The 12,524-nt window shown below is 46.0% G+C and overlaps 1 protein-coding gene across 2 annotated transcripts in view; it reads right to left on the minus strand.

Moving 5' to 3' along the window:
* PFDN4 (prefoldin subunit 4) overlaps positions 1-12,524 on the minus strand; it is a 101,249-nt gene that overhangs the window by 33,797 nt on the left and 54,928 nt on the right. For both annotated transcript variants that reach the window (XM_069651130.1, XM_069651129.1), the window contains exon 3: positions 10,836-10,976. In XM_069651130.1, the coding sequence (XP_069507231.1) occupies positions 10,836-10,976 (141 nt within the window). The remainder of the gene's footprint in view (positions 1-10,835; positions 10,977-12,524) is intronic.

A 12,524-nucleotide genomic window follows, 5' to 3' on the forward strand; every position in this document is an offset into this window, starting at 1 on the left:
GTAGCCCAGCAACCAGTAGGTACAGCAGACAGGTAGGTCAGGTAGGCCAGGAGGGGAGAGAGAGAGAAAGCAGAAGTGAAGAGGAAAGTTTTGAGCTGCTTCCGGATCTTCAGGTGGTCCAGCTCAAGTGCGAGAGGGGCAGGGAGGCCTTTCCAGAGGGAGGCACCTGCATAGGAGAGAGATCTACCATCACCCCCTCGCGCCCCCCCCCCTCTCTGCCTGGGGAAGTGTCTAACCCTTAGAGAGTTGGAGGTAGCTGAGCGAAGGGCTCGAGAAGGAAGGCATTTTGGAAGAGAGCGATATATGTAGTGTGGGCCCAGGCCCAGAAAGCTTTGTGGACAATGCAAAGGGCCCTGAACTTGATCCTTGCAGCAACCGGGAGCCAGTGGAGAGATTTCAGGGCTGGAGAGATATGATCCCTGGGCTTGAGGCCAAGTATAAGTCTCGCAGTCCTGTTCTGGATTAGTTGCAGAGGGCAGAGAGTAGAGGCAGGCAGGTTGAGAAAGAGGCTGTTGCAGTCGTCCAGCCTAGAGAGAACCAGTGCTTTGGAGACAGTGAGCTTCTGGGGGAAAGTGAGAAAGGGAAGAGTCCCTTTGAGGAGGAGCAGCTGGTAGTGGGACTTCTTGGCGATGTCCGAGATGTGAGGAGAGAAAGAGAGGGGAGTCAAAGATGACAACCAAGTTTATTGCCTCGCAGGAAGGCGAAAGAAGAGGGCCCAAGGTGGGCGGAAGGAGAGGGGAAAGCAGGGGCGGGGGTCCCCCTACTCCACTGATTCCATGCCACCCTCAGTCTAAGAAACGCTAGATTAGGCTCTCGCTTCCACGGTAATATCATGTCACTAACACCCCCTGTCCCTCAGAACGCCAAGAGAACCTTCACACCGCCAGCACGGCTCACCCATCCAGCCAAAAGTAAACAAGGACTAACACGACACCCACCAAACTGCAATGCGAACTGATTAATGCCAGATGCCTCCATGCCAGCACGTGCCACGGAAATCCATGATCTCATCACCAATCTCGTCCTCGACATCCTAGCGGTCACAGAGACCTGGCTCCACGAAGCTGCTGGCTATGCCCTTGCACTAACCCTCCCACAAGGACACCATCTATAAGCAAGATAGGCACACAACCAAAGGGGGTGGAGTAACTCTCATAGTCAAAGACTGCATAGCAATCAGGCAAACACCCTCCAACCTTGCAGAGAACACAGACTCCCTCACAGCCAAGATCTCCATCTCCCCCAACACCACTGACACCCTTCACTTAGTCTACCAACCACAGGTCCTATAGCAGACTTCCATGATAACCTCATCCATCTCCTGGGTGAATACCTCAAAAACGCCTTCAAACAGTTCTCCTAGGTGACTTCAATCTGGGATGTAATGACCAGAAAGATAAACCATCCAAAGCCTTGGCCCAAGCACTACAGGAACTCTCCTCTAAATATTCCTCACACTGCAAAGGACGCACCCTGGATTGGCTTGTAGACCACAACTGTGGTATAGACGTCAGCTCCAACACATCTTACCCTTCGTCTGACCACCACCTTATACACTTCTTCATACCGAATTGTGCCAACTCACCTAAAAATCTCAACCCTATCCCACCTGCATTAGCCAGAAGTGCACGGAACCTTACCAAAGAAAGAATCCTCCCTCACCTAAACTCGCTAACACTTAACCTCCCAACTGCCCCAGACCCTTCGGTACTGGCGGACATCTACAAAAGCCAATCTGACCACGGCGGTCGACACCATCGTACCACTACAAAAGTAAAAAAGCCCAAAAAATTAAACACTGCAATACCTGGTTCTCCGCAGAACTAAAAGAACTGCGTACCCAAAAACGCAAAGCCCTAAGTAAATGGTTAGGCTCCCCACGGGAATCCACGTTATCCTCCTCCAAGACCCTAGCCACTCAATACAAGAAAGCAATGATAGCCAAATCCTCCTCCTATAACGAACACATCACCAATGCCACCTCCAAGTCTAAGGAACTATTTGCCATCTTCAAAGAACTGTCCACTCCAGCCACCAAATCTCATGAGATCGTTAAAGCAAAAGCATGGTGTAGCAGCGTACAGAGAACTCTGTTAAATAAAAGTGAGTTACTGCAAAAGAAAATAAATGAGCATCACAAAAACCTCTCCAAACAGACCAACCTAGCTCCCCCGCCCAGATACTAAAAGCTCTTTCGGATAATATAATACCCTTCTCATTTAGGGAGGTCACTGAAACTGAAGTCATAAATATCGCCAACAAAATTAAGCCATCAAACTGCAAAGGTGATGCCTGCCCAGCCAAACTAATCAAAGATTGCGCAGAGACCCTCGCCCCCTTTCTAAAAACTTTCGTCAATGCATCCTTCAAAACTAACAGTTCCTGACAATCTAAAAGAAGCGAGAATTCGCCCTAAAAAAAAAAATAAATAAACACTTCTCTGGACCCTGAAATAGCCAACAACTACAGGCCGATCACCACGGTTCCATTCTTGCTTAAAATTGTGGACAAGGTCGCTTACACTCAAATCCAGCAATTCCTGGAAGAAAACAAAACCCTAGGCAAAAGACAATCGGGCTTCCGCCCAGGCCATGGGACTGAATCTGCCCTCCTTGATCTTAAAATCCAAAATCCAATTGGCGACATTATGGACAAAGGCAAACCAGCACTCCTCCTGCTAGATCTGTCGGATGCCTTTGATCTTGTCAATCATGATATTCTCGGCAAACAACTAATAAATGCAGCCCACTTCTCTCCACAAGCCACAGCTTGGATCGAGTCCTTCCTCAAAGGGAGACAAATGAGAGGATTCTCTGACACTGCGTGTGCCTCGCCCACCACCATAGAATGTGGAGTTCCACAAGGTTCGTGCACCGCACCTATCCTGTATAGTATCTTCACCCTCCCCCTTTTCAATGACCTGGATCGGCGCGAAATAGCCTATACAAACTATGCCGACGATACCAAAGTCCTACTCACCCTAACCGGCATATATGAACAAGACGCTACTGCATTAACCAACATCTACACAGCCATCCAAACATGGATGGCATCCAATGGCCTCTGTCTCAATGGAGACAAAAACAGAGATCCTCGTGGTAGGCACTAAAGAAAAGAAACTATCTCCCCAATACAGCACATTCAACATCGACCTAGGGGTATACCTCGACTCCTCCCGGACCATGACATACCAGGTCGGTGCCATAGCCTCCTCCGCTGCCCTCACCACAAAAATTATCAATGCAGTCAAGCCATTTCTGTCAATCAAAAACCACCTATCAATTGCCAGAGCAACAGTAGGCACCAAGCTAGACTACTGTAGCGCACTCTTCCTTGGCACATCTGCCAAAAACCTCAATAAGCTCCAAGTAACACAAAACAATGCACTTAGAGCAGCATTGAACATTCCCAAAAGGGAACATATCTCACAGGCCAGGAAAGACGCGCATTGGCTACCTATCAGAGAGAGCGCGTCCTCTTTAAAGCAATGGCCATCACACACAAATGCCTGTCACTTAACGCCCCTCCTTACCTTTCGGAAAGGATCAGCCACAACCCCTCTGCCAGACCCACCAGAACACATCTCTCGAACCGGATCTATGTCCCCACCTACAAAAGGGTAAAAGCAGGAGGCTCCAGCTTCCAACACCCAGCCCCTAAGAACTGGAATGCCCTCCCCACTGCTCTCAGAAATGAATAATCCTTCCGCACATTGCTAATAACCAAATTGTTCAACTAACCAGCTCACCCTCCAACGATTGATGTTGTTCTTCTGTAACAAAGAACATGCACATCTTCCTTTTCTGTATATAATGCACCTACTGTCCGTTTTCTGAAATGTTTGACTCACATATGTATATACTAAGCAAACACTCTCTACGATTCCTCAGGGCCGCTGTGCGCTATACAAATTCAAATATATAAATGAGAAGGATCTCCATCTTACTGGCATTAAGGGAGAGATCGGTGGATGTGCAACAATACTGAATCGCGGATAGACAGTGAGGAATATGAGAGGGAGTGTGAGGGGAGCCTGAAGGAAAGCAGAGTGTCATCTGCATAAGAGGAGAAGGTAGAGATCAGGTGGGCCAAAGGGGCCAAGAAGAGGTTGAAAAACCAAGGTGAGAGGATGGAGCCCTGGGGAACGCCACAGGTATAGAGAGATGTAGCAGAGAGAAAGGGACCAAGCTGCACCTGGGAGGGGCAGTCCAAGAGGAAGGAGGTCAGCCACTCAAGGGCCTGATCCGTGATGCCCAGGTTCTCATGGAGTCAATTAATCAGGATGGCGTGGTTGACCGCGTCGAAAGCAGAGGAAATATCAAGGAGGTTGAGGACAGAAGGAATGCTATAATTAAGGTTTGAGAGCAGATCTTCACAGGTGTTCAGGAGAACAGTTTCCATGCCCCTGGCAGCTCTGAAGCCAGACTGATGGTCATGGAGACAATCAACAGTTTCAGTGTGGAGAGTAAGCTGGAAGATGGCCAGTTGTTTTCCAACAGTTTGCCCAGGAAAGGGGTGATTGATATTGGGCGATAGTTTTCCAGGCAGGCAGGAAAGGCAGACAGCTTCTTGAGGAGTGGGTGCACAAGAGAGTGCTTAAGGGGAGAGGGGAACATTCAAGTGGTAAAAGAGTGATTACAGAAATCAGCCAACGCTGCAGCGAGGGTGTCAATATGGTCCAAGGAGCACCTGTTTGGACCGGACTTTCAAAGATCGGACTTTCAAAGATCGGACTTTCAAAGATCGGACTTTCAAAGATCGGACTTTCAAAGATCGGACTTGTCTAGAAACCTCATCAGGTATTGTCAGAGAGAAAGAGAAGAGAAGAGGAAGAGAATTAGAGCTGGCCAATGTGGGGCCACGAGAGGAAGAGGGAGAGGAAGAGGAGATGGGGGACTGGATGTCCTGAGTTTTAGCGGAGAAGTGAGAGAACAGAGCCATACAGAGAGCCTGGGAGGGAACAGGAGAGGTAAAGACCGCAACAGGATTGACCAGTTATTTACAGATTTTAAAGCGTTTGGCCTTGTTCTTATAGGCCACAGAGACGCAGGCTTGAATGTGTGTTCTCTTCTTGATGAGTGTTATTGCTTCGACTGGCATTTTGGTGCAACCAGTCTAGGTATGCTTAAATGTGGCCTGGCATGCTTTACTGTAATGTTATTACACTGGTCTACATTGTGCAGCCAGTTGGACATGTTTTCATTGTGGCGTGGCCTTTTTAATAGCAAAGCTTTAATGTTCCTGTGCACTGTTGGTGACTTGCAAGTATTGGAATGCTGTTACCCTACAAAACCATTGCAAACACTCTGCCTTTTTAGCCAGTTTTTCTAAGAAAGTGTGCTGTATATTGCATTAACACACATTTATATCTTTCTCGTAGTGCAGTGTGTGGCATACCCTTTCAACAGCACATCCATGCGTATTACGCAAGCGGGATAATCTAGGCCGGGCCAGAGTGTGGCGTGACCCGCGATTTGTTGCTGAGTTGGGGGGGGGCCCTCAGCATGGCTCGCAGGGGGGCCCCCACATTTTGTGTTATGCTACTGGCTGAACCTATTGGACTCCATATAATTCCTGTTCTAAAACAGGAAGCCAAAGTCTGCATTGGTAATGCATCTTGGGGCAAGTCATATGGCGCATTAAACATCCTTACTCCATTGGAACAAAACTGCACCTAGGTTCGTGTTATTTGCATCTATACTGATGATCGATCAGACATTAGGGACAAGACCACATAGGGCTGTGCACTCACAGATTTGCTTTCGATACTCAAAGGCATTTTTACATGCATCATTAGCCACAAAGGTGGTAGCATTCTGAAAATGAGATTGGAGTGGATGAGTATACTCATAATATGTTTTAACAAATCTGCAAGCACAGTTTGCTAAATACGGTTTCAAGGGGACCTTGATTTTCCGCATTTGAAGCTGGAGAGGCTGTTAGCAAACGGAGTAGCATCTGTTGCGTCGTTAAGTCTATGCAAAGGCCTCACCTAGGCGAGACATTCCAATGGGTGACACACGATTGCTTTCCCTTCAGTACTGCTGCTGGCGGGCGCCAGGTCGAAAGAGAAGATTTAACACAGATTATTAGTATAGCTTGGCAACACTCTGTATTGTTAGATGGGCCGACACATTACTTAAATGGTTAATGTCCATCCTCAACATCCTTACAAGCGCAATTTCCATGATGGACATCAGATTAAAAAAAGCTGGAATCCCCACAAGCGCTGGCAAAGAGCACTAGTAAACATTAAGCACAACCTCGGGTCTAATCTCATGAATGTATATGCAGGTTCATGTTAAGAAACAAGCCCAACAGTATTCTGTGTTGACTAAGTGGCAAACAGACTCTTTATACATTCTTTTGGAATTACAATGTGAGAAATTAGATAAACCCAATGTTTGTGGTTTATCTAAGAATATTTCCATTAGGTCGAGACAGTCAAGGTCAATGATCAATTTTAAATATGTGCATTGATATGCTACAGCCCAGCCAGATTTAAGCTGTTGGGCGCATGCAAATCTGAGTGCCCAAGATGCCACACTGTGCCAGCTGACGCACATGAAATAATTCTGCAGTAAACTGGCAGAATGCTGGAAAAACATTGAGCAAATGCCATCTGGAATACTTGAAGCACCTATCCTATTGCTGCCAATATGTTGTCTATGAGGCCCATTTACAAAAATGCTGCAGCTAAAATGCGAAATGTGTGGCTACCCTTGTTTTGAGCTAGACAAAAGGATATCCCTGCACTGGATGTTATGAAACTGGCCGCTTTGAAACAGTTTTGCTAATTGTATAAGCGCCTAATAAGTGACCAATAAATAAAATAAATAAATGCTGAGCCCCAACAGATAAATCCTGGCTTTGCGATATGATATATATATTTAAGCTACTGAGATGGACTTCTGTAATCTTTTGTGAACGTAGTCTCAACAAAACGGGATATGGTCTTTATATCTAATTTACAAGCAGAAAAAGCTGGAGGACGAGGACGATCAATTCAGGATTTTCACAAGTATTCTTCGATAACACTGATTGCTGCTGTAATGCAGATTACTGTGGCCATTTACTGCAAACTACCATCTTTATGGGAGAAAATTGTTAATTAGTGTTGAAGTATAAGTGACATTCTGATGTAGGATTCTGGAAGTTTTAGGTTTTTCTTCATGCTATTCAGAACAAATACAAATATCTCTTTTGAACCCTGCATTTAATTATTGTGGCATAAATAATCAATTACATTCTTGTGTATAACTGACACACGCTTCATGGGCCAGATGTCCGAGAAGGTGGGCGGCAGTGTAGGGGTAGGGGTAGGCTTGGCTTGGTTGGGGAAGAGAGGAGAGGAGGCAGTGGTCACTCCAGGAGAGAGGAGTGGTCAGAGGGATCAAGAGGGGGAGGCCAGAGGAGATCAAGACATCAAGTGTGTGACCTGCAGAATGTGTCGGGCCAGAGGGGAGATGGAGAGGGAATCGCAGAGGTCGCGAAAGAGAAAAAGATGAGGGACAGGGAGAATCGAGATGGATGTTGAGGTCACCAAGGAAGAGGAGTTCAGCGGTTGAAGCGTGGAGGCAGGAGGAGAGGTCAGCCCACTTGGAGAGAAAGGAGGTGATTTGACCAGGGGGCTGATAGAGAGTAGCAACAGTAAGGTAGTGGCTAGGAGAGATTGAGAGCCTGCAGACAAGGCATTCGAAAGAGGGTTAGATCTGAGTGGGAATGATAGTAGCAGGAATCCACTCAGGAAAGATCAGGTGCAGAGAGGATCTTGTCGCCATCAGGGAGAAGTGTGTCAAAGCTTGTGACAAGTTACATGTATGGCCCTTTTGTTAAGGAAATGAAGTGAGAGTAACAGGGTAAAGGTGAGTACATAAACAACTTAATTTAGTACATAACAGGGAGAAGCTGAGAGTACAGGCAGAGATGAAGGTACAGGGCAGTCAGGAGGAGGCAACTAACCCAAGCAGATTGAGGTAGCAGAGTCATGGTGGTCCAGTAGTCCAGGGATAGCAACCTCAAGGAGGGCTGGGCTGTGGTGTGGTAGAGGACTCATGTAGTGGCCTGTCATCGGACAGGGAAGCTGACAGGGGCCTTAGAAGTGGGCCTTTGTAGATGGAGCCGGCTCCCGCCTCCCGGTTGCTCCGATTGGTCAATAAAGGCCAGCAATCAATGGGGGTGGGAGTCAGGCCAGGCAGGAGGACATCAGGACCAAGAAGATAATGAGGCCATCTTGGAGCGGCCTGAAAAGCAGTATGCCCCAATGTAATGCAGCAGGCAAAAGGGACAAACCCACAAGCTGAGTGCTGCAAGTATGAAGAAAGCAGCAATGTGCAGACCGCCGCCATCCAAATAAAACCGAAAATTGTGTTTTTCTTTTTTTTTTTTTTAAAAAGATCGCGCTTCATGCGCAAAATGCACACCACAATTTCTGGGTTTACCCTGCAGCAGCATCTGGGCTCCGCAGGGTAAAGAAATAGGTAAAAAGGGTCAGCCCTGGGAGGCTCAGAGAGTGGAAGAAGAGGCCTCCTTGTGGGCCCTGGCGATGGAGCCGGCTCCCGCCTCCCAGTTGCTCTGATTGGGTAATGAAAGTCAAGCAAACGATGGGGGTGGGAGTCAAGCCAGGCAGGAGGGCATCAGGACAAAGAAGATAGTGAGGGCCCTGAAAAGCAGTGTGCCCCAATGTAATGCACAGACAAAGCGCTTCAGGGAAAGAAAAACACACAGACAGTTCATTTGACTTGTCCCAACATCAGAGTCAGGCACTTAACCTTAATGACTCACACCTGAATCCTGTTACCTTTCCCCACTGGGATAAAAGGTGGAGCATGAGAGCACCCGGAGAGCAAGGCGAGAAAGGCAACTGAAGCGAGCAAGACCAGCAGAACGGAAGAGCAGGAAATCCTGGGAAAACTCCACAACCATCGAAGCAAAGCAGGCGGGACCAGGAGGCGAATGAAAAGCTGCGGGGTGAAGGTCGCTGCAGAATCCCACAGGGACAACTCCTTGCTACTGCAGAAGGTCACAGTGGTATCTCCTTCCTTTCAGGGCCTCACACCGCACATGAAGCTAGCCGTGCTGGGACAAAGTTCTTGACTACACGGGTCTTGATAAACTTTATCAGCCACTGCCGTTGAGTGAAATGGGAGACCGGCTTGTGTTGATAAATAAAAAGGACATTAACGTTTGAAGTGCGCGTTGGGTTGTCGAGAATCCGCGAGCAAAAGCACATTGTAGTAAGAAAGAAGAATGCCGAGGTTGTGTGTGTGAAAAGCTGAAGCTGCGAAAGAAACCGAGGAAGGAGGCGAATAGTCAAAGTGGTCATACAAGGGTAAAGTCAAGGTTCCTAGCACCCCCACCCCCTCGTTCAGTCGAAAGTCTTTGACAAAAAGGTGAAACAAAACAAAGATAAATGATTGTGATGCTAAGAACTGCAGATAACAGAAGGCCTCAGAAGAGGAGGTTGGTACAAACCTTTGAACTGTATCTGCTATTGTGGGTTGCATGGAAGACGGCAGCCGTGAGAAAGAGAAGCCTGCGTGTTGAAGGTAAACGCACTTACTACAATATAACAGAGTAACCAGGTGAGAAGTGATCGCCTATCGGGAAGTCTCTGTATGATGCTAACGGTTTGAAGGCTCTCGCCCGATCGAGGGAAGCCAGAACTGCCTACAGAGGATGGTCTAAGCCTGGAGGAGGGGGACCAGAGTGGGTGAAAGTGAACAAAATATTTGTTAAAAAAAAGACATAAGTTAACTTTACCAGTTCTACAAGCTGAACTGTGATTTAAAGGCTACATTGAACCAGACGGAGGGATGCCAAGTGAAAATGAAACCCGCAGTTTGATAAAGTGACTCAATAGTAGTGTAAAGATGAAGGTGAACCCAACAAAGGGGTATCATGAGAAAGGCGGGGAAAAGGGGAATCCTGCATGGTGTGAGCCTGGGAAAAGTCTTGAGAGGCCCAGCCAAAGATATTGATTTGAGGGATCCTGTCTTTTCTGAAGAAATGGCTTCCTGATGCTTATAGACTCAAAGGGTGCTCAGAGTCATGTCACTGTTCCGCCTTGTGCCGCGATGTAACGTAGGGAAGGGAGTGCATTAGTTCAGCAGTGCTGAACTACCGAAACACTTGGACATTTCAGTTTGCACTACACTCTCGTTATGCATATCTTTGTGCCACACCCTTTTGTAATATAGAGTAAGGATTTGGTAATAGGTTTATTAGTATTGACCATTTTGTTTTGACACAACACCACTAGGACAGCATTTTCTTTACTTTGATGGTCCTAGCTCGCTCTCATCTTAGATTTAGGTTTAGATTAGGCATTTTTCTCACCCATATACAGTTTAATAAACACCCTTGAATTGCACTCCTTGTGTCTGTCATACTTCTGATAACCATGCCTTCCTTACAGTAGGCTGGCCTAAAATTAATGTGACCCCCTTCAAATTAGAGAGGATGCTGCGATGAGGCGGCAATCCACATTATGCACACCCCATGGGGCGTGTAAAGGACAGAAGCCCCGTCCTGCACAAAGAATTGGTTAATAAGATGAACCTCGTAAATGGCCAAATGCTGGGTGCACTTGAATTAAATTCACCATATTTTCTTAAACGGTTAGCGTTGGCAAATGAATTTACATAGATTGCAATTATTTGTTATTATGCCGTTCTAACTAGGTTTTTTACATTGACCTGCATCACGCCACTGCAAAATTTAGGAGCTACATCATTGAGTGCGTGGTCTAGTCTGGTGGAAGGCAGTGTAACAATCACTCATTGACTGTGGCTGGAAAGCAACCCACTTCTCTATTCTAAAAAAGACGTACAAACCTTTGCAGCCTCTAACATTTCCTGGGTTTCCTCCTCCCCATGGCTAATGAAGACGTCTCCAATCTGATATGGTATCATTAAACCATCATCACCTAGCATCAAGATGTCATCACAAGCATCCTCAAGATTCTGAAGTTGTTTCTGTATGTGAGAAAAAAGAAAACAGTTAAATGGCATGCACAATGATGGTATACTTGCCAAATGCGATCATAAGTCAAGACGCTACGTGTCACAATGTTTTTCAACATTTTCTTGCGAGCAGAATTGGCCTCACAAAGCATCAGCGTGTTTTACAGTGAGGTTGAGGAGAGAAAGGGGTAGAGGAGTGAAAGGGGTAGAGCAGAGTGGGGGGGGGGGTTGCGGGAAGACTATGCAATCATCCAGTGCAATCAAAAACAGCAAAAATAATGCAAAGGTGACGTCCAACACCTTTTGGCAGTTTACACAACAATTTTATGAAATATAAGCAACAATAAATACATATTTTTGGGCAGGCATCAGGTCAACAGGAATCGGTAATCGATGGATCAACTAGGTGTCGTTAAAGGGTGGGCACTCATATGAAGCAAAGGCTGGAAAATGAGATCAGCAAGGTGATTTAGAAGCACGAGAAAAGCGGGAGCAGACAGCACGGAATGCAATCGCATGCATCAGCTAATAAAAGTCATGTTCTGGGCTTTCAGATTGGTAGAGATGGTGAGTTCATGGGCTGAGACAAACCTAAGACCTCAACTAGGTCACTGGACTGCAAATGCAGTCATTCGCAGTCCTTTACGCAGTAGAACAGAATTTAGTTTTTGTTTCAAAACACCTCTACTAACATTCAGCGCACATTGTGGCTGGTAAGAAAGTGAGCCTGTATGCAATTAATTGCGAAAGGGGGAATTGATCAATGACCCCACCAGTATAGTGCAGCATTATGCAGAAGTAAATTCTAGGATTTGACAGAGCAATTTCAACAGGATTTCATCTGCATCGAGAAGAATGTGAGGAGGTTCACATCTATAGACACCCAATAAAAAGAAGGTAATTCTCAACTAGAGATGGAGCTCCTTTACATGTCCCTCCCATTTCCCTTTTTAGGGTTTGGCTTCTATGCGTCGAAGAGCAAACCGTTGTTTAGCCAAAAACAAACCTCACAAGTAAGAAGAGGGGAGTACATTATTCTCGGATAGATACGTCTACAGCAGTGTTTTCACCATGTCCCACACCCTGTACAGACTCATGATGTGCTGGCACTGGTGGACCACAACACACGAGAACATGCCACTAGATGAATCATAGGGTCATTTTAACACAAAGGGCTTCCTAGAGTGATCAAATTAAATAAGCCCAAATACATTTAAAATAACCAGTTAGGTTTATTCAACAAACAAAGTACATGTTACATTTTGGGAAACAACCCCTCCTTGTTTGATTTATAAAAACATTCAAACACACACCATTTGCATTACAATTAGGAAATTCCCTGTATACCAACACATCAAAATGTTAGTAGAAACAAAAAATGTTAGACTACAAAAACAAATCACAAGGATTATTGTTTAAACAAGATATTTCTTTGTCTGACAATTCATCTGAATGAAGGCGACTTTTCTGTTCTACAGTTTAAAAGCAATTATTCCTACACTTGTTAATTTAGAATAGCTTTTTCTTAATGTGTTTTGAACCAACAGGTTGGTGATACTT

Source organism: Ambystoma mexicanum, chromosome 3p (genome assembly GCF_040938575.1).
Source record: "Ambystoma mexicanum isolate Mex_15411 chromosome 3p, UKY_AmexF1_1, whole genome shotgun sequence".
Lineage (NCBI taxonomy): Eukaryota > Metazoa > Chordata > Amphibia > Caudata > Ambystomatidae > Ambystoma > Ambystoma mexicanum.